The sequence below is a fragment of the Terrapene carolina genome, unplaced genomic scaffold, assembly GCF_002925995.2.
Source record: "Terrapene carolina triunguis isolate 2854851 unplaced genomic scaffold, T_m_triunguis-2.0 Scaffold97, whole genome shotgun sequence".
Classification (NCBI taxonomy): domain Eukaryota; kingdom Metazoa; phylum Chordata; order Testudines; family Emydidae; genus Terrapene; species Terrapene triunguis.
Window position 1 is genome coordinate 20,536,146 of NW_020664448.1, and position 22,386 is coordinate 20,558,531.

Below are 22,386 nucleotides of genomic sequence, written 5' to 3' on the forward strand. Positions count from 1 at the left end.
ACCAGAACTTGAACAGTACAGTAATGGTTTCATTTATGCTATATGCAGTGGTGGTAACAGCTCCCTACTGCTACTCAATATCCCCCTGCGTACACACCCAAGGATATAATTTGCTTTCTTAGCCACCACATCAAACTGTGAGCTAACGTTCAGTTGATTATCCACCTTGGCTACTAAGTCCTTTCCTCAGTCAGTGCTTTCCAAAATACAGCCATCCATCCCACATTCTTGAAGAATAGAAGTTAAGTTGCTCTCACAGCGAGCCAGTGGTAGGGTCAGGGTAGAATTTGGGAATACTGTTCCTGTTTTTGCAATTTCCAATTCATGTAACTTGAAGGTGTAGCCAAGGATAAAAGGTATCAGGTATCAGAATACAGAGGTGAAATATAAGTATTAATTAATGTTGTAACACAGGGCCTACAGGCCTCAGGCCTGTAAGATATTTAGCTTAGCCAAATTAAGCCTTAGGATTTAGAATAAGTTAGCATAAGTAAATTAATAATAAACCTGCTGAGCTTGTCTGTTTGTGATATGCTGATGTTTTGAAAATAACTGCTGAGTTTGGATAATAATGCCTACACATAGACAGACACCACAAGATGACCATTGGTAGCTGGGGTGAAATGTTAGAGACTTCCTTAAGGTAACCAACTGCTTGTTACTGTGGTGATACGGTGGTGAAAATGGTATTGAGTGTAAGGGGAATTATCAAGTTAGCCTATGAAAAATGGGGCACCCCAAAAGTATTGGGGTCAAATAAGGAAAAGGAAAAACCTTCACAAATATGTATGAAGCCTGATGACTGTCAGCGTAACACATTCAAAAAGCTGTATCCCGGGCTTGGTGCCCTGGTGCAAAGAGGAGACACCAGGATGCCGACCACTGGTGATGAGGATGGGGACTAACATTTCTGCAAGGCCTGTTGTGAGTAATGGAAATATTATGCATTCTGTATTGGTCTCTCTCTCCTTTACCAGATCGCAGTGTGTGTATTGTTTGGTTGGCTAATAAAAGTAATTATTATAGAAAGAGAACTATGTAGTCTCTGTTTGCATCATAGACCTCCCCCCCCCCTTCCATTGATAACCTCACTACTGTAGTCAATCTTGGGGGCTGAACTCTCATAGATTAAAGTAGGTGTCAACCCTCACCTTCGGGTGCGTAACTGGTTAAAGTAACCCATAACTATAGATAAGGCTACAAAGGTTAACAGCATTACCAGCTTCCACCAGAGAAAGGGGGAAGTAGGGAGAGAAACGTGACTCACGGGGGTGCCTGTGGGATGCAGTGCTTTCTGGGGCTACTGCAGAAAAGGACCTAGGGGTTACAGTGGACGAGAAGCTGGATATGAGTCAACAGTGTGCCCTTTTTGCCAAGAAGGCCAATGGCATTTTGGGCTGTATAAGTAGGAGCATTGCCAGCAGATCAAGGGACATAATTATTCCCCTCTATTCAGCATTGGTGAGGCTCATCTGGAGTACTGTGTCCAGTTTTGTGCCCCACACTACAAGAAGGATGTGTTACAACGTGGAAAAATTGGAAAGAGTCCAGCGGGGGCAACAAAAATGATTAGGGGGCTGGAGCACATGATTTATGAGGAGAAGCTGAGGGAACTGGGATTGTTTAGTCTGCAGAAGAGAAGAATGAGGGGGGATTTGACAACTGCTTTTGACTACCTGAAAGGGGGTTCCAAAGAGGATGGATCTAGACTGTTCTCAGTGGTGCCAGGTGACAGAACAAAGAGTAATGGTCTCAAGTTGCAGTGGGGGAGGTTTAGGTTGGATATTAGGAAAAACGTTTTCACTAGGAGGGTGGTGAAGCACTGGAATGGGTTACCTGGGGAGGTGGTGTAATCTCCTTCCTTAGAGGTTTTTAAGGCCTGGCTTGACAAAGCCCTGACTGGGATGATTTAGTTGGGGATTGGTCCTGCTTTAAGCAGGGGGTTGGACTAGATGACCTCCTGAGCTCCCTTCCAACCCTGATATTCTGTGATTCTACGATTCCACAGCTTATCTTCCACCCCGGCTCAGGGTTGTGCCTAAAGTCATAATTTATCTGTGACAGGGAGCTGTTCTTGGCTCCTGTCTTCCTGCACAAATGGCTGACACACCTCCGGTTTGTAACCACCACTGTGTATGTTGTGTTCAATCCACCACTACTCTCTTACAATCCCGTGCAGCAATTCTAGGTACAGTGTCATACACTCATCATCCCCTTTTGCCAGAGAGAAGAGATCTGTCCATGCAGAGATCTCCCTTTACCCTGACGCTGCTGACCCACCTCTCTCTCTCTCTCATTATCCTGCACTTTCTTCCTGTGCTCCTTTTCTACTCTTGCTGTTAATGAGCTAATTAGTTCCTTTGCTCTCCCCAGCCCAGGTTGATCTAGTAATTAGCCACTCCGTCCCTCAATCAGGCCCTCTCCAGGGGAACTAACTGGATTTACAGTGACCAGAGTGCTGGTTCAGCTGCTGGTTCTCAGCACTCTGTCACACACCTCCCCCTTTTGTCTGGTGGAGAAGTTTCTTATTCCACAGGTTCTCATCCTTTATTAGAGGTGCTGCTCTCCTTGAGTCCTTCTTTGCCCCCAAGGTGGTTCTCCAGGATCCCTTTATGGGGTCCACCCATTCTCCACCCACAAAAATTAGATTGGTGGGCCAGGATCACCCCCCTAATCCTGTCTCACCCCACAGGTATTCACACCAGGAGCAATCTGGTGGGATATTTGCCCCACTCTCACCCCCTTTCCTTTGTGACAGGGCCCATTGGCAACACTCACCCTCCTGATCACCCAGAGCCTCAGGTTCTCCCAGGCCTCTGACCTATTCCTGGGGTCTCCACTCTCATCATTCTGGTGATGGGGTTCCAATAACTGTCCAATCCTTGTCAACGAGTATGAATTCTCCTTATCCCAGAAGGCTAATTCTGTGTTTTCTTCCCCATCACACTATCCCGATGTGCTCTGATGAAGTTAAAGTTTAAACTGTGCACTCAGGCACTTTCCAGATCAGCCTATCCAGGTAGAGGCCTTGTGCTTTTGAGATGTTTACTCAGAACCTCCATCCATCAACTTTGATGTCTTTAATGATTTTTCTAAGCACATTTAAGTCATAAAAGGATTAAATAAACTTGGGACTGTCTCCAGCTAAAACAATACTCCTTGACTTTTTACTGTGTTAAAAATACCCAAAGAAAGTGAAATGTATTACCATGACTTGTTCCCACGCCCCCATTATACGTATTCCTGCTGCTCCCACTTTCAACTTTTCTCTATTCATTTCGTCCCCTTTGAATCTTTCCTATTCTAGTAGCTGCCATCTGGAAGCACCCTGGAAGGCAGGTGACTAACTTTCTCTGTGGTAAATTCAGGGCTCTCTGTATTCCCATGATAATCTCTGAGGACATGCCCCAACGTGCTTGTTCTTCACTAGCCCATGGGCCCAGTGCTTGGTAGTCCTTTGCAACACCATAGCATCAGTTTGTTACTTGGATAGATTAGCCAAATGACTGTATTCACATTCCACATTTAATTTCAATCAGCTATTTGTTCAAAAATAAAAGAGCCACACACATTTTTTAATAATGTCATCTAAGTCTAGGCAGCTTGAATCTGTCATAAAGTGGCAATGAAAATTAATGTGGTTTCTCTACAAAGAAGATGCCAGAAGCCAAGCACAAAAATTTACAATTTCATGACAAGTTGTATACAATATGGATGTGGAAAGCAGATTCACCCATTTTATATCTCTCAAGGAGGAAATATAGAGATATTAATTAAAAACCTAAATCTGGAGCACACCAAATAGAATTTGTTTTGAGACTAATGTCTCTTTTTAAATTTGTTTGTTCCACCAGGATTATGGTTGAAATTGATGTTGTGTTTTCCCTTTGCCTGGAAGTGTCAGGAAAGATGGCTATCCGTGTTCACCCTTCAACTCTAAGATGAACTTTTCAATATTGGAGTGCAACTGCTTATGCTGTAATAGCTAAGATTATATCTGTATGCCCTTTTATAACTAGACCTTGTAAATTGATCTAGGGTTATGTCTGGCATTCAAGGACTCAGCCAAGTAACAAACCTCTCTAAAAATGTGGACAAAAAAGAACTTGATCTTGTTGAGTAATTGGATTGATATATGCACATAGCTATATTTTCTGGTTTGATATATACATTTATGCCTATGGGTAGCCTCTTTGACTTCTATTGGAATACTCAGGTGTGTAAAATTCAACACGTGTGACTGCACAATTGCAAGCCTTGCAAAGGAAAGAGTTCTTCACTCTGGAGATGGACTGCCAGAACGGTTTCCTGATCATTTCATTTGGACCCCCCATTCATGTCTTACCCATTTGTATTACCCATTATTACAGTAATGCCCTGACTAACCAAGATTGGGGCCCCATTGTGCTAGGCATAGTACAGAGACAGAGTAGCAGACATTCCCTGCCCTGAAGAATGTTTTTGTACTTTTAAACCTGCTTTATTTTCACCAGCTGAAGGTTGTGTTTGGGCGTTTTTCTGTTCAGCTTTTTATAACATTCCATATTTATCCATCAACACTGAAAAATGGGGTGATGCTTTTTACTCAATGAATGATCATTTCAGTGAGTAAATAATGTCTATGCTGTAATTAAAAACCACAGCTGGCCAGCCAGCTGACTTGGGCTCGCGGGACTTGGGCTAAGAGGCTGTTTAATTGCAGTGTAAACATTCAGGCTCAGACTAGAGCCTGGGCTCTACAACCCTGCGAGGTGAGAGGGTTCCAGAGCTCAGGCTGCAGCCCAAGCCCAAACATCTACACCACAATTAAACAGCCTCTTAGCCCAAGGGCCATGAGCCTGAGTCAGCTGGTATGGTTTTTAATTGCAGAGTAGACATATCCAATGTGGCTAGTGATGTAGGCATACTTTGGGTGTGAAAGGGGGAGGACCATGTGTACTAAGTTGGTGCCACTTTGACTATGCAAACCCATCCATCCCCTCCCCTCCCCTATGCTATGCACCAGCCATGGATGCTAATGAAACCTTAGGGTGGCTGCAGCAGCAGCACAGGTGTGCTGATGGCCTATATCCTAGAAAGAAGAGTAGTGCTGCCCAGCTACCATGGAAAGCCACAGTGCACAGCAACTCAGTTACGGATGGCAAGTTTTGCCTATCAAATAATGGTTTGAAATAGCACAGCATTCTCCAGGATAAATACTCATGAATGTTCAAATATTTTTAGTCTATTATTTATATAGAGGTTGATATCTGTAAATCCGCTGCCCATAGGTGAAAGGCTGTAGCACAAAGTGATGGGAGTCAGAAAGAGGAGGGATGGTTTAGAGCAGTGATACTCAGATCTCAGTGGTTCAGGAGCTAAATTTGTGACTCTTTTGGGTAATGTTGATTGCTGAGTGTGAATTCATTGTTTCATTTACTATTTTTTAATATATTATTATTTATTATTGTTGTTGTTATTATTTTATTCTCACAGCAAAATGACTGACCAAGTATTCTACAATTGGTTAATAACATAGTAAAAGCATCCTGATTGGTTAATAACTTAGATTGGTTAATAATTAAATTACACTTTCTTTTAATATCATGTTCTGCAAACATAGATGCTGGAACTAGAGGTGCGTGGGGTGCTGCCCACCCCCTGGCTTGAAGTGGTTTCCATCATACACAGGGTTTACAATTTGGTTCAGTGCTCCCAGCACCCCCACTATACAAATTGTTCTAGCACTGTTGGCTGTAAAGAGCCACAGGAGACATGTTAAAGAGCCACTTGTGGCTCCCAAGCCTCAGTCTGAGTATCACTGGTTTAGTGCTTAGTACCCTTGCCTGGAACCTAAGAGACCTGGATTTGAGTCTGTTTCACCACAGACTTCCTGAATGACCTTAGGCAAGTCACTTAACCTACTGCTTAATTTGTGCCAGGGCTTGTCAGGGCTTAGCCCTGGCACTGCTAGGCTTGGCAGTTTATAGCCCCAGCATCTCTTGGCTTGCTGTGCCAGTTACGAAAGTAAAAATCTTGCTTGAGCCCCATAACCACTTTGCTTGCTGCTTCAGTTATGAAAATAAAAAAATTGCTTGAGCCCCGGCACCTAATTGCTTGAGCCCCAGCATCTCTTTCATTACAAATTAAGCACTGACTTAACCTCTCTGTGCTACAGTTCCCCATCTGCAAAAGGGAGATAATAGTATTTCCCTACCTCTGAGGAATGGTGAGAAGATAAATGCATTAAAGATTGTGAGATGCTGAGTAACTACACTAGTGGAGGTCATATAAGAAGGAAAGATAGACAGAAATTCAGATTTAAGGTTGATGCTCTGTACTTGTTTTCTTCGTGTAATGATGAGTAAGTTAGGGACGCATGAAAGACACACATAAACTTCACACTTTATAGCAATTAGCTATTTGTGCCAAATAGTAACACACCCACATTTATTTAAAATATTCCACTCCTACCTCATCCAAGTATAAAACAGAATCCTATTCTGCCTTTTTTGGCTGAAGAGGACTTTGGTATTAAAGAGGAATCTTGTTCATTTCATAACACCACTGATTCACAGATATCCCTGACTGCAGGATATATTTATTTCGGCCAATGTTTGTCAGATATCATCCATAGCCCTATGAACATTGTGAAGGTACTAGCTTGGTGGTACAGCAAGCAATTTAGAAGAAAGGAAAGGTTGGCTCCAGCCCAGTAAAGTTAAAAGATTTTATACAGCACCAAACCATGGAATGTTACACATCTCGCCCAGGTGCTGGAGAGCTGGTTTAAATGCTTCTCAGCAAATTTTGTAAAGTTCAGAACTACTCAAACTAAGCCTGAACTAGTTGCTCAGCTTGGAACACAGACTTTTCCATATTGACTCTCTCTATTGTCATCAGTACATCTGTTCTGGGATCTTTACTCTGGAAGTAGCCCTTTGTAATGTTTCTATTTATTCCAAACAAAATATCACCCCATCACAACCTTTAGGTGCATTTACAATAAGAACAATAAATATAACACAATGCACCAGCCTGCTAATGACAGGTTTCAGAGTAGCAGCTGTGTTAGTCTGTATCCGCAAAAAGAACAGGAGTACTTGTGGCACCTTAGAGACTAACAAATTTATTTGAGCATAAGCTTTCGTGGGCTACATCCCACTTCTTCGGATGCATAGCCTGGAACATGCTAATGTTAGATGACACAGCCCCAGAAGTATGAACCAAAGGAGGGAATTAATTCCACAATCTAGGGCCCTCTCCTGATTATACCACTCCTCAGCATGGACCAATCTAAGGCGTGTCAGTCTTGGTGTTCCCACTAATTTTAACTATTGGGATAAGGCAAGAGAGAGACATAATGTCTAAGATATTCAAGATGCATTTAGCTTTCTAACTCAGAACCAACACCTTGAATTTCACCTGGAAATGATCGGGATGCCAGAGGAATCTGTGTAGCACTGGTGTTATATACTCCCATTAAGAAGGCCCTTGAAGTATGTCTGTTTCTACCCTAGGAAAAGGTGTATTTTAAATGTGTGTTAAATCCTAGTGCAGGCAAGTCAGTTGTATTTTTAACACATCAGCTGGTTGATGTAGGCCCTAAGAGGGAGCCTAAGTTTTACCTCATCTAGCTAACACATATTAAAACTACAACTTGCCTTGTCTATATGAGGATTTTAACATGTGCTACCTAACATGTTAAAAACACACATTTTTCCTAGTCAAAACAAAGCCTAGATGGGCACTGCACCAATGGATAATTGCAGCAAGGTCCCCATTTGAAAGAAAAGGTCACAATTCTCTAGCCAATCTGCTATTGATAGAAAAGAATCATTCTGAATCACTGCATCTATCTGGGCAGCCACAAGCAGTTGACGCTCCAAAAGGACCTGCTGGTTGTGAATCTGAGTAAGGAAAGATAACCACAAACTCAGGAATGGAGACAGTGGATGCCGCAGTCATTTCCTCTGGTTGCTTCCTCAGCCTCTGAACACTAACTCTATTTTTTGGGGAGGGAGTGGGATTGTGCCTCAGCCAGTTAGCTCGTATTCAAGCCCCAGTTTTAGCTAGACATTGTAAAAGCCTATCTACCACATTGCTCAGGAATAAGACAGAGCTGAGCAGACTATCTATCTATTTTAGGCACTTATATGGCTCCCATCACCATAACACCTGAGCACCTCACCATCTGAATCCTCACACATCTCCTGTGAGGTAGAGAAGTGCTATTATCCTAATTTTACAGATGGGGAACTGAAGCACAGTGAGGCTAAGTGACTTGCCCATGGTCACACAGGAAGCCTGATCAGGGAATTGAACATGAGTTTCCCAAGTTCTAGGCTCATACTCTAACCACTGGCTACCCATCCTCTATTGGTAGCATGGCAGTACAAACTGTCATACCCGCAGTGCTTCTAGCCAATTATGTAATGCGGCAAATGGGTAAATGAGATCCCTGGCGGATGATTAGCTTATGCAGCAAAGCAAGTAGATTAATTACTTTTATCATAATCTTAACTTGTGTAACTCCAAATGTTGTAAATAGGCATGAAGCTATGCAGCCAGTTGTAAATCCAACCACATTTGTCTTGATGTAGCAGTGAATTTAACAGGCGGAGTTTATGATGATAAAGAAAGATTTTTCTATTCTGCTCTAAATTTACTGCCCTTTGATTTAATCACATATCTTTGTTCAAATCTTCAGCAGCTGCTTAAGAGGAGGCAAGTAAGCATGTGGAGTAAGTCCCCTGCTCTAAACAGCACAGACACACACTGTGGGCATGTCTATACTACAGAGTTAAGTTGACATAAGGTAGTTTACATCCACCTAATGAGGTAAATGTACACACCACAGTGTTCCTCCCGCCGCTGTAATTCCCCCGCTACGTCGACCTATTAAAGCCACCTTGATGAGAGGCATAAGGCTTCAATCGATGTAGTTCGGGCGATGCAGTGTCTCTATAGACACTGCGTTACTTGCATCGCCTGATGGCTATCAGGGTGGTTGACAGCTGGAGCCCTGAAATTGACAAGAATGTCAATGCCTAATGGGTTGCACCGGCCCTGAGTGTGGACATGAAAAACCACAGTAATTACTGTGGTGGTTGTAAGTCGACCTAACTTAGGTTGACTTAATTGTGTAGTGTAGACATGGCCTGAGTGAAATCCTGGCCCCACTGAATACAGTGGGATTCACTGACTTCAGTGGGACCAGAATTAGATCTAGTGTGTGTTGTTGATACATACTCACTTCCCAGGCTTTGACCTTACTGACAACTCAAACAATAACAAAACATACAAACTCAAACAGCTATGCTATTCCTAAGGTTTTCCTGCAGAACCTCCCCTGTCCCAGCCTCTAGTTCCCTTTTGCCCACCATGACCGAACTCTCTTATATCCCAGCTGGAGCTCAGGAGATTCATTGATCAGCATAAATTAAGAGTAATTCACATAACATAGATTTAACCCCTTCCCCCCACACATTTGGAGTTTGCCGGCTCCTGGAGCTCCAGACTGAGTCTCTAAGGGGGCCCTACCAGAACAACTACAAATATAATGGCTATCAGAGCCCTCTGACCTCATATCGCAGCATGCTTGGAGTCAGGGATGGGGACAGAAGGAAGCAGAAACTGCTGCTGAGGCCCAATGAGGGGACAGCTTGACTCAGACACACAGAGCGATAGTTTAGTTTCAGTTTTGGGTTTGGAAGTGGAGAGCCAGCCAGGCAGCTCAGCTCAGGGAGTCCCTGCTAAACTCTCACTACCCCCAAAGCTGACAGCTGTGAGATCTAGCTGCCTGGGCCAGGCCAATCCAGCACCATGGAGACCAGCCTCCAGCAGAGAGAGATCCAAGCCAGTGCCAGCTACAGAGAACCAGGAGTGACCGCAGGAGGGTTTCAGACCAGGGAACAGTGACCCTGGTGGGAGTCAGGAGATGACCCTACCCCACCCAGGGGTGAAGATAAAGTAAGGGGACTTTTTGTTTAAGCCAGCCAATACCACAGTGCTGCACTACACTGTCTGGATGCTCAGCCTCAGCCGACCATCTTCCTAGCCCTGGAGCAGCTTATTTTCCCATCTGTGCAGGCTCAGTGGGCCAGAGCCTAGTGGGGGTAAAGCCAAGGCTGTGCCCATTCCCCTCCTTTGCTTGCTCAGTCCCCATCCACCTGTGCAAGAAGGGGAGTAGCAGTTCATTGCTATCACCCCATTCCCCACACTATGAATTGCAATACTGGTAGCCCACATAGAGCAATAAGCAGACTCCTGGGGATTGAAGACCTCAGTCCACAAAACAGGTACAAGTTACCTCACTTTGCCCTGCCAGTGTGTGATGATGGCCTGGTCCCAAAATGACCACTTCTATGGGTGAGAGGGTACCAGAATCTCCATGTTCCTTCAATACCTGGCAACTGCCAAAGAGTGTGAGCGACACATCAATTTCTGATGCTCTGCATCATCCGTCCTTACCATTAGCATTTCACATTGTTTCCCCTAGTTATTACCCCAGAAGGAGTGGGGCTGTGGGGAGCACATTTAACTGACTTCTCTAATTCTGTACAAATCAGAATCTGTTGACCATACACTTACCTTGAATTCTTTTTCAATGTTTGCAAGCACAGCCAGCTCATTGCTAAGTTCTAAGGCAGTCATTACCGGGTCTTCACTGGATAAGGAGAGGTAAGCAGGGCTCGCCAGACCTTTGTAGGCATTGATTCTGGACCTAGAATGGCTGAAAGAGTCATGTTTTTGCTTCTCACTGCACTCACTGCATTTGCAGAAATAGTCATGTGGCCTTTCAATGCGAGCACCTTTTCTCAGAAGGGTGTGGACAATTTCATATTCATGGCAGTGAGCAGCCAGAATGATTGGGGTAACATCATGGGAGAACCGGGTTCCATCCTCATCGTATGCATAAAAGTCATCATGCTGGAATTCTGATTGGCTGGGACTTAATGCAAGTCTCTTGCCTTCAGCGAATGCAGGATGATTTAGGATGGCTTCCACTATCCGAATATAACCTTTACTAATAGCCAAGAGCAAGGCATCCCCAACCCGGGAGAGGTTCTCCTTCTTCAGTAAAAGTTCTATAATCTCCAGATGCTCATTGGCGACTGCAAGCTGCAAAGCATTCTGCCCCATGTAGTCCACACAGTTCACATTTAGTGAAGTACACTCTTCCAGCATTTTACGAATCACGGGAATATTCCCATATTCTGCTGCATCCAAAAAACGCTCCTCATCAAGAGAGAGGCTTGTGGAACGATCATTAAACATGTACGCTGGTCCTCGATTGGCCAGCCTTCTGCCCTTCTCCCGGAGTATGGTCTGTCGTCGAAGTGCTAGCCTATTCTCAGTACCTCGACTGAATGGAAAGAGAGATATCATTAATGCTTTCATACGCAAAATGATGTGCATTTTTAACCTAGCCTTTGGGAGGACACATAAATCTTAATATTAAAAAAAAATTCCCATCAGTTATCTGCTGTGCACTTTTTAATGCAGAAGTAAGACCATAAAGCTTACTTTGTTGCACTGTATAATCATTATAGCCATACAGGTCTGGAATGGATACCTTTATTACGCTCTGCTTCAGTGGAGGATCCCATAGTTTACTCCTATCTCAAGACCCCACTTCTTTACCTTACCTCACCCACAGTTATCACATCTGAATTTAGAAAGAGAAACTGAACCAAATTCTGCTCTCAGTTACACCAGTGTAAATCTGGAATAACAACTATAAAGACAGCGTAGTTACTCCAGCTTGGGAACCATGGTCTTTCTTTCCAGTACTTTCCATTATTTGCTTTAATTCTACAGATAACAGGCAAACATCTCATCATTTTACAGGACTGAGACTCATCATTCTTTGTCCCACATTTGTCTCATATATGAATGGTTGGTCCAGAAAATCAGTGAAGTAGGTAACATCAAAATAATTTGCACATACTGAGACCTCACATCCCTGGTTAAATGGATTGTAGCCCACCTGTAGACAAGGAGTGGTGATTCAGGAACCAGAGGAGGCACATGAGGAGTGATGGTGGACCCTTATCAGCACAGCTGACAACTTGTGTATGTGGAAACCCTTGAGATTAACACCCTAAGCAGGGCTGGGGCACAAAGGCCCCATGTTAATATGTGTATAGTATATTGCGTCAATCCAGTGCTGACTGACTTCATCTGCTCCCATTCCTTCAGTTACTACTACATGAATAATTCCCTAATCTCTTTGCTCTGATTTCTTCCGTCCATTCACTCTTGCTTTGAGTTCTACTGATTCAAAACACTAAATAAGAGCTCGGTATTTATTATTACTTTTATTATCTGCAGCCGTTTCTCTGACATTTAGTCTGGAATGTCCAGTTGCCAATTCAACCTGAACCTGGTAGAAACTGAACATGTGATCTCCCCCTCCGTTAAACCTTGCCACTTCCTCCTTCACCATCCTCTCAATTATTCTGGCTCGCAGACTTGATGTCATAATCATTTCTCCAACACTCAGGCTGCCATGAAATCTTGCCACCTCTTCCTTTTTAACAGCTCTAAAATCTGTACCTTTTCTTCTATTCCCACTGTTAAAACCTTAGTCCACTGCTTGGCACTCTCTCTTGTCTTGACTACTGAAACGTGAAGTGAAACATTTTGAACACTTGGGGTTGGCTATACTGCATTTGTTGAGAACAACTCTATTTTTGCAGTGATTTCTCAGTACAAAATATATCCCATTTTCATTAACAAGAAAAGAGAATAATATGTAATCTGGGAAAACTAAGCTTTTAACCCCCCGCAGAAACTCATTTTCAAATTGATTTGGCCTTCTAGAATTACATCGCTAGTATCCAACATCCACTACAATTTTCTGCCTTTTTCTTTTATTTTTTCCCCCAGTTGTAGCTCAATGGCACTTATTCCTTTCTTACACATTTTCATAAAATACTGCAGGTTTCTTACACATTTTCATAAAATACTGCAGGTTGCAACAAAGCAATATATACAATATTCTTGAGATATTGCTTACTCATGAACATAAACTCAGATGTTAAACAAGACTTGGAAAATATAAATCTCACCTCTTAAACTAGAAATGAAAACATTATCACAAAAGGGGAGGAAAAAGACACAGACCATTTATGTAACTATGATTCCTATAAAGCTTCTCTATCGACCAATCTTGTCCAGAAGAAGAAATCTTTTCTAGTATTATTTTTCTTCCAACTTGCCCATGTCACCAGTCTATAGATAGAACAGTTTTCCAAAACATAGCCACAGAGTGGTGTAATGTACTTGTAGCTAATAATATGTTATAACTAGAGAACATGACACTGGCCATTACCCAAAAAATACAAAGAAAGGAGTCCGATTATAAGATTATTGATGAGGTTTAGGGCTATGAATATGTGCTCAAACAAGGGGAAAAGAGAGTTAGAATTCCCCTTATGGCTCTACATGGGCAACATGGACAATGGGTTCAGGCACAATGGAGAAAACAGAGTTATTAATCTTAGGGCTAGTCTACACTTACCGGTTAGTTCGACGGCTGCGGATCGAAGTTCCGAGTTCGATTTATCGCGTCTGGTCTGGACGCGATAAATCGAACCAGGAAGTGATCCCCATCGACTGCGGTACTCCAGCTCAGCGAGAGGAGTACCGCGAAGTCGACGGGGAGCCTGCCTGCCGCGTGTGGACCGCGTCTGAACCGCGGTAAGGTCGAAGTAAGGTATGTCGAATTCAGCTACGTTATTCACGTAACTGAATTTGCGTACCTTACTTCGATTTGGGGGGTAAGTGTAGACCAGCCCTTAGTGTTAAATAAAAGTTTAACCTCGATTGCAGGTTGAACATTTTCCATTGAAAATTTGTTTGACAGAAAATGGCTTTTTTATCTAAATGGAAACTCTTGTGAGAATCATCCATTTTTAACTAAATTTTTCAGGTTTTCAATCCCCCCTCCACTTGACAATGAAAATGTTGTGGGTTTGATGCCATTTTTTTCATTTCTTCAGCACCCCCCCTCACGCACCCACACACAAAATCAAAGAAAAAAAATCAGTGAAAACAATTTCTTGTTTTTGTTGATTTTTTTCAAGGGAAAAAAATTCTCACCCAGGAAAAGACAGATGTTTGAGAAATCATAGAATCAGGAAGAAGTTACAGAATTTGGCAAGAACATACATATTGGTGGAGAAGGATGAGAGGAGGCAATGGAAATAAGAATAATAAGAAGAAAAACAAAAATAACATTTGACTTCTATAGCACCTGAGACTGTGAGCCTAAGGGAAAGAAGGATGTGGGGTTGCCAACTGTAGTAGAGAATGTTGAAATGGGGCGCGTGGAGAGACGAAAGATTTAATTTAGAAATGCTATGAGCAGCAGCACATCCAAGGAGACCTTTGAGAAACAACTGTAGGTCAGGTATGCAAGCCTGGGCAAAAGGGGTGAGGGGTCAAGAGTAGAGAGGTAGAACTGTGAATGATGCAGGTATGAGTGGTAGCTGAAACCATGAGAATGGATGAGATTGTCTTGAGAGAGAACAGAGAGACAAGGGGCAAAGGTGGAGAGAATTCAGATTACCACGGGACAACAGAGAGAGGAACCACTTAAAATGATGAAAAAGGTAAGAGAAGCCAGGAGAGCAAGGTGTAAGATGAAACTCCAACATATGCCTTGGATTTGCTTGGTGTATTTTAGCGACCTTGGAAGCAACAGGAGCAGAGAAAGCCAAAGAGATGGTTGGAAAGGAGAAAATCTAGACAGAGGGAATTGACAGCAAATTCCAGAATTTTAAGAGACAAGGGGAGGAGGCAGATACATTGGTAGTTGGAAAGAGATGTTTTTTTCAGGATAAGGAACCCAAAGGCATACTTGTAAGGCTGGAAAGAAAGAGCCGGAGTTGGGGAAAGATAGACAGGTTAAAGATAAGGAAGAGCAAAGAGATGTAAAAGAGGACAGCAGGGGAGGGCTTCTGCTCTATCTGCCCCTTGGCTCCTATTCTCCCTTTCCCTCCAGCCCCATTCCTCACCTTGCTGCATTCTTCTACTTCCACACAGCCCAGCCTCTAACAGCAAGAGCACTGAGAGCACAGGAGTCAGTCTCCCTGCTTGCAGTTCCTGTGCCCAGCACTACAGCCACCACTGGTAACTGCTCAGCCCCTGCAGCTCCAGGGAAGGAGTGTGTGTGGAAACTCAGACGGAATCTTTGAAGAGTTTAGCTGCCACACTCTAACATAGCTCTACTGAGCATGTGCAAACTGAGATTTTTCAGAGATTTATACCTTAGCCAAATTTGAGCAAATTTTCAAGGTGACAGCAAAAGGCACATCCTTGACTCCAGGGCATTCCACTGCAAAATGTCAAGTCCCTACTCCAAAGGATGGGAACATTAGCGATTTTGTTATAAGAATATTTTAAACATCTAAAAACTAACCTATTTTCCCTTAAAATAATTCTCAAAAATGGCTGATCCCATTTAGCTTAAATTTTCCAAAAACAATTCAGCCTGAGGCAGACACCTGGCATAGAAGATTTCAGCTCAAACAGTTAAACTTTGGCAAATGTATAAGTAAATGAAAACAGGTTCTTATCATGGAAAGTTTGGGTGAACTTTAACTATAGATGGCACTACCAGCTCTGCCGATAATAAAATCATTGTTAATAATTGGGTTAAAGGGGCAATGACAGGGTTAGGGCAAGACAGTAGTTGGGATTACTCAGATTTAGATGAAGGAGATGGTAAGACTGAGGAGGAGGAAAATTCCAGTCATCGAGTGTCAATTTCATTTGCAAATGTATTCTCTGAAACTGTGAGTTTATGAACACATAATTGATTAAGTAATATTTTATTCTTGTAAAGTCACAGAATTATAGACATGTAGGGCAGGAAAGGACCTCAAGAGATCATGAAGTTTAGCCCCCGATGCAGAGACAGGACCAAGTAAACCTACACCATTCCTGACAGGTGTTTGTCCAACCTGCTGTTGAAAACCTCCAATGACGTGGATTCCACAACCTCCCTTGAAAGCTTATTCCAATATTAACTATCCTTATAGTTAGAACATTGCTTCTAGTATCTAACCTAAATACCCCTTACTATAGATTACTTCTTGTCCTACCTTCAGTGGACCTGGAGAACAAATAACCACTATCCTCTTTATAACAGACTTTAACATATTTGAAGACTTATCAGGTTCCTCCCCGTCTTCTTTTCTCAAGGCTAAACATGTCCAGTTTTGTTACCCTTTCATCATGAGTCAGGTTTTCTAAAGCTTTTATCACTTTCGTTGCTTTCCTCTGGACTCGCTCCAATTTTTCAATATATTTCTTAAAGTCTGGCACCCAGAACTAGACACAACACTCCTGCTGAGGCCTCAACAGTGCCAAGTGGAGCAGGACAATCACATTCTATGTCTTACATACAAAACTTATATTTAAACACCCCAGAATCATAATAGCCTTTTTCACAATGACATCACATTGTTGACTCATATTCAATTTGTGATCCGCTACATCTCCCCAGATCCTTTTCAGCAGTATTACCACAAGCCAGTTATCCCCTAGTCATTATTATCGACAGAACTGTGGTCAATATGAAAATAACCTGCAATATCCTAGACAACCCTTATTGAATTAAGTTAAACCTTATTGAACTAAGTTTAAATATTTTAAGAGTTTGTTGTATTAAAAATGAAAATGTCTATGTACTATTTAAGTAAAGGGACTGGACTCGATGACCTCTTGAGGTCCCTTCCAGTCCTAGAGTCCTAGAGTCTATGAATCTATTGAGGGATTGTATGTATTTCTATGGAGGAGGGGGACCACAGCCCTCCAGGAATTAAGAACAGTGCGGGTGGTTAGGCAAATTCACTCAGATTGTAACACCTCCAGAGAGCTAGTACCAGTTGGAGAGAGGCTTATATTTACTAGTTCAAACTGGAATCTCCAGGGACCTACAGTTTAAATTAACTGTAGTTAAATAACTTGAATTAAAACTGACTCAGGGTCTTCCTTCCAATCTAGCAAATGGACAGGACCTCTGGTCTAAGGGGACTTGAATCTTTGGAAAGGGTTGGAAGGTCTTTGGCCCACCGACGCTCTATCAGAGTTGAGAGCTAGTTCTAAGTAAAAGCTGTTATGAACTGCTGACCACAGGAAAAAACCCTATATTGGGGGTTTGAAGGACTACGCACCAACCAGAACCCTTGTTGGAGTTATGGGATTATCTCTGTTAAGCTTATTAACATATGCACAGGTTCTTTTATTGTTTTTAATGTTTTCTCTGTAATGCTTTCACCTTAAGAATAATGTGCTTGCTTAGAAAGTGCTGTGTGGCAACTTAACTCTGGCAATTACATTGTGTAATCTCTGAAGAAAGAAGCGAAGCAGGCCTTCTTAGCAGTCTGTCTTTTGCTGGGGAGGTCACAGTATAGTCAGGAAAGTGTTCAGCTTGGAAATACCCTGGTTAGAAGGGAGAGAAATGCAGGTCTCTGGCAAGGAGTCTGGAGCCTAGAATAGGTGCCCTTGCTGTACCACAGACAGGAAATATATGTGCAGTTGCCCTGCACTGTGAGACATTTTATTATGTAGGCCTGCATTCACTGTTTTACTGAAGTGTGTGGTTGTACAAATTTAAAAGAATTAAATAGAGAAGATTTGAACATTTTGCATGGAAGAAAAAATGTACCTGGATATTGTGGGTCTTTTCAGGTTCCCAAGCACATGTTCAACAGTGATATTTACTATGGGCAATTAAAGACATGCTTTAGAAGATGTGCCTGCTGTGAAAGTGAAGATGTTTCTGTCATCCTTTGCCTACTTGTTTTTCAACATAATATCCAAACCAATCTCTTTTTGTGGCTCCATAATAAACAATTGCATCTTCACCTCAAGTTCCTTATTAAGGTTTTTTTTCTCCTAAACTAAATTTTTGCTGATCATTGCAAAAAATTATATTTATCATTGTTAGTGAGACAGATTAATTTTTTCATGGTTCATACTGAGAATTAAATAAAGCGTCAAGGATGAAATCAGTCCTGTTGTGAAAGGCTTTGGTCAGTCCTCCGTGGCTTAAGCCCTACAGTTCTACTGACAAAGGAAGGTCATAGATGGAACAGACACAACATTTTCAACCAATTGTACCCACGTCCCTATGAATATTCTTCTACAAAATTAATTTAGTGATGCTTTGTTTGGGGAGCAAGTGAAAAATGTCTTCTCTTCCTTTATTTGTAAATATTGCCACTTTGCACACTCTAGTAGGATCCAGTGTCCTTGAATCTAAATACTTTTTAATGCTCAGAGGAAATCAAACTTTTTATAATTAAAGGAGTTAGAGTTGTAACATAATCCTAATAGTGTATTATACATCTTGTCCACATGTGTCTCTCATGAACTTACTTGGATGTGATCTGTGGTTTTAGAGTTATGATTGATGCAACTTTAACTGCCTCTAAAGTGCAGTAATAAATCTTCATTTCAGTCCAGGGAGAGAAAATAAATGTATAAACATATATATCAAAAATATGAAAAATGACAGTACTGTACTATTTGTAAGTCTATTTACAAGTGTAATGATATTCAAATTCATTAAATGATTAACTACCACAACATAAGAACATAAGAACGGCCATACTGGGTCAGACCAAAGGTCCATCTAGCCCAGTATCCTGTCTACCGACAGTGGCCAATGCCAGGTGCCCCAGAGGGAGTGGACCAACAGGCAATGATCAAGTGATCTCTCTCCTGCCATCCATCTCCACCCTCTGACAAACAGAGGCTAGGGACACCATTCCTTACCCATCCTGGCTAATAGCCATTAATGGACTTAACCACCATGAATTTATCCAGTTCTCTTTTAAACGCTGTTATAGTCCTAGCCTTCACAACCTCCTCAGGTAAGGAGTTCCACAAGTTGACTGTGCGCTGCGTGAAGAAGAACTTCCTAGTATTTGTTTTAAACCTGCTGCCTATTAATTTCATTTGGTGACCCCTAGTTCTTGTATTATGGGAATAAGTTAATAAGTTTTCCTTATCCACTTTCTCCACATCACTCATGATTTTATATACCTCTATCATATCCCCCCTTAGTCTCCTCTTTTCCAAGCTGAAGAGTCCTAGCCTCTTTAATCTCTCCTCATATGGGACCCATTCCAAACCCCTAATCATTTTAGTTGCCCTTTTCTGAACCTTTTCTAGTGCCAGTATATCTTTTTTTAGATGAGGAGACCACATCTGTACGCAATATTCGAGATGTGGGCGTACCATCGATTTATATAAGGGCAATAATATATTCTCAGTCTTATTCTCTATCCCCTTTTTAATGATCCCTAACATCCTGTTTGCTTTTTTGACCACCTCTGCACACTGCACGGACATCTTCAGAGAACTATCCACGATGACTCCAAGATCTTTTTCCTGACTTGTTGTAGCTAAATTAGCCCCCATCATATTGTATGTATAGTTGGGGTTATTTTTTCCAATGTGCATTACTTTACATTTATCCACATTAAATTTCATTTGCCGTTTTACATTTTAAGAGACATTTAGAGAAATAAAATCATCTGCACTGGATTGCTGGACTGATGTAAAGAGAACCTTCCCTGTCCTCTTTCTTTTTGCTACAGCATTTCAAAACCATGAAAAAATGTGTAATTAAAAAAACAAGTAAAAGTTGATCAGACTGGGGCTGTGATGAAAATTTTGTTGAGAAAAAAAAAAGATTTTTAATGAAATCATATTCTTTCTTTCATCCTATTTTCTCTTCTTCTTGTTTCTCCATCCTTGAGTATAGTTCACATATGCAAGCACAAGTTAAAAGCATTAAATGGGATGACTGTTTAAAAAAGTAATAAGATTAGGAAATGCTTTTTGTAAAAAATAGCATTTTTACTGAAGGGTCATAGAGGAAAGAGGACATTTTCCATGGCAATTTTGAATGCAATAAATTGTTTTAAAAATCTATTTGTTGTAGAAAATAATTCAGTTATCCTAAACATTTTTGTGCTAACTAATTTGACATGGTAAAGTCTCTTTTTTTTTTTTGAGTATTGATGTCAGTTTCAAAAAATATACAAACACAACATTCAACACATTACAAATGCACAAAAACTGGGACACAGATAGCAATAAAGGATGTATATTATAGTATGCTTTCTTACAAATTTCAGATCCGTTGCTCAGCTTTATACATTACTAATAAACCAGATTGCTTTCAATGAGTTTACATCTAAACATAATATTGCTCTGGCTGCATTTAATCATTTTGCATTATGCTTTACAGCAGAATAAATGTTTCTATACAAGTAACTTGAAAAATTATTCCACTACAAAATGTCAAATAAATACACTTCTCAGTGTATATTACAGTTACAAGCAGCCCTAGCTGTGCCCTGCATCTTTTGGATTTCTTTCAGATGAAATAACCAACAATTTATTTCACCCACCTCATTTTCCTACTTTTTTCACTGTTGGAGAAATATTGCAGCTCTGATTCCACACAGTGAAACATGCTGGAGTAAAAAGAAATGAAATCACCCATCCCCATTTGAAATGTCAACAATGCAATTTAGTTGCTAGGACGAACAAATTGTGTGCTCTATTTTATGCAGCCAAAGAATATCTGTTGCTCTGCTTCCCTTTAATAAGTGGTTTTGAATCAAATGTAAATCAAATGTGACAAAAGTTAACAAAAGGTTTAATATCCAGATTAAATATATTTCTTTTTAGCGTTCATAAAAAATCATAGTACTTTCAATTAAAATCTGATAGCTATAGTAAGCTGTAACATGGACTAACCCAGAGTAACACAAATTTAACCTCTGTAATATGATTTAATGTAATTAAAGTAAAAGCTCTATTATATTCCAGTCAGGTTCTTAAACACAATGTGGTCTATGAACTCCTTCCAATAGCACATTATGGGACTGACCCTGCTCCACTGAAGCCAACAGAGCTGTGACCATTTACACAATCGGAGTTTTGTAATTGACTTCAATGACAGCAGAGTGAAGTCCTGAGCGATGTGACCAGCATCTGTTATGTGTGGATCTTAATCCATTTCTTATTTTTGGCAAAGGAAAGGTTTGGCAAGGTAATCATTAAAACAAGCACATGCCTGCATCTCCCACAGCCATGCGTCTACCCTTTGCTGAAATCCTGGCCTACACCTTCCTCTCCTCTCACTTTGACTATTGCAAGCTCCTTAAACTCCAGGATGTGTTCACTGCCTTCTAGCCAATACAAACTCTTCAGAAAATGCATTGGCTCAACAATCACTTCACACTCCAGTTCAAAATTGTCCTTGTTTTTGAAACTCTTCATTGTTTTGCCCCAACCCACGTCATGGACTAGTTTCTCTCTACTCCCTCTCCTTGCTCCCTCCTTTCTCTCTCACTGGCATACTCTCAAGTCCTTCCACACCCAGTTGCTATTGATGGTGTGAGTACTCTCCACTCTGCACTGTCCGCCATGTGGAATGGCTGTCTGTATCTCTGCCTCCTCTATTCAATATAGGTTTTTATACCATGCTCATCACCATAGTATCCGAGGGCCTTCTGGTAGAACATTAAGCAACATGACTAACATCTGTCATGTTTTGTTTATTCTCTAATCCTCTTCCCAGAGAGAGAAGTGTATGCCAGTGCAGTGTTTGGGTAGGTTTTTGTTTTTAAACAAATATAACTGTTTATATTAGCCAAGGCAAGGTCAAAGAAATGTGCATTACACTTGGAGCGGAAAGTGGTGAGGTTCATGATGGTCCTTCCCAAATCTCACCTTAATTACATCCCTTTTCTATCCTCCTTTATGTTATTGTTCTCTTTTGGTGTAAATGAAACTCCCATCAAACCCCTCAGACCTGTGCCCATTTACGTCAGCAGAGAATGTGACTCTGAATTAAATGTTTTGACACAGTTTTATGGAAGAAGACACACATAACGAAGTTGTATTCTATGCATTGTTGCAAGGGCAACCATTCTTAGTGAAATCAACAGGCACTGGAAACTTGTTGGGCCCAAAGATTGTAACTAAACTGCATATAAATTTAAACGTTTTAAAATTATATCATTCTCACAACCATTATATTTATTTATTCTTACAATTTGTACTTGATAATTAAGTGACTATGATGTGACTAAGGTACATAAGTTTGCACCTGTTGAGTTCCGACAGCAGGGTCTGTTTCTTACCAATAATATTTCTAATATAAGCATTCATCTTCTTTGCAGTACAGGTGATACCCAAGAGTCTTCACCAACACCACATTTCAAAGTCTTTAATTTTCTTCTTGTCAGGAGTATTAATTTCCTACAATTTCACCAGTTGAAGCTCCATACACATCGAGATGCCACATTTTTTTCAAACGTTTGTAAGGAAGGCCATGGCTGAGTGAGCCATTCCTAGTCTTCTTTT

The 22,386-nt window shown here is 41.3% G+C and overlaps 1 protein-coding gene across 1 annotated transcript in view; it reads right to left on the bottom strand.

Moving 5' to 3' along the window:
• Positions 1 to 22,386, bottom strand: part of TRPC6 (transient receptor potential cation channel subfamily C member 6) — a 164,007-nt gene that overhangs the window by 46,559 nt on the left and 95,062 nt on the right. The window contains exon 2 of the mRNA XM_026651697.1: positions 10,573 to 11,347. Within this exon, the coding sequence (XP_026507482.1) occupies positions 10,573 to 11,347 (775 nt within the window). The remainder of the gene's footprint in view (positions 1 to 10,572; positions 11,348 to 22,386) is intronic.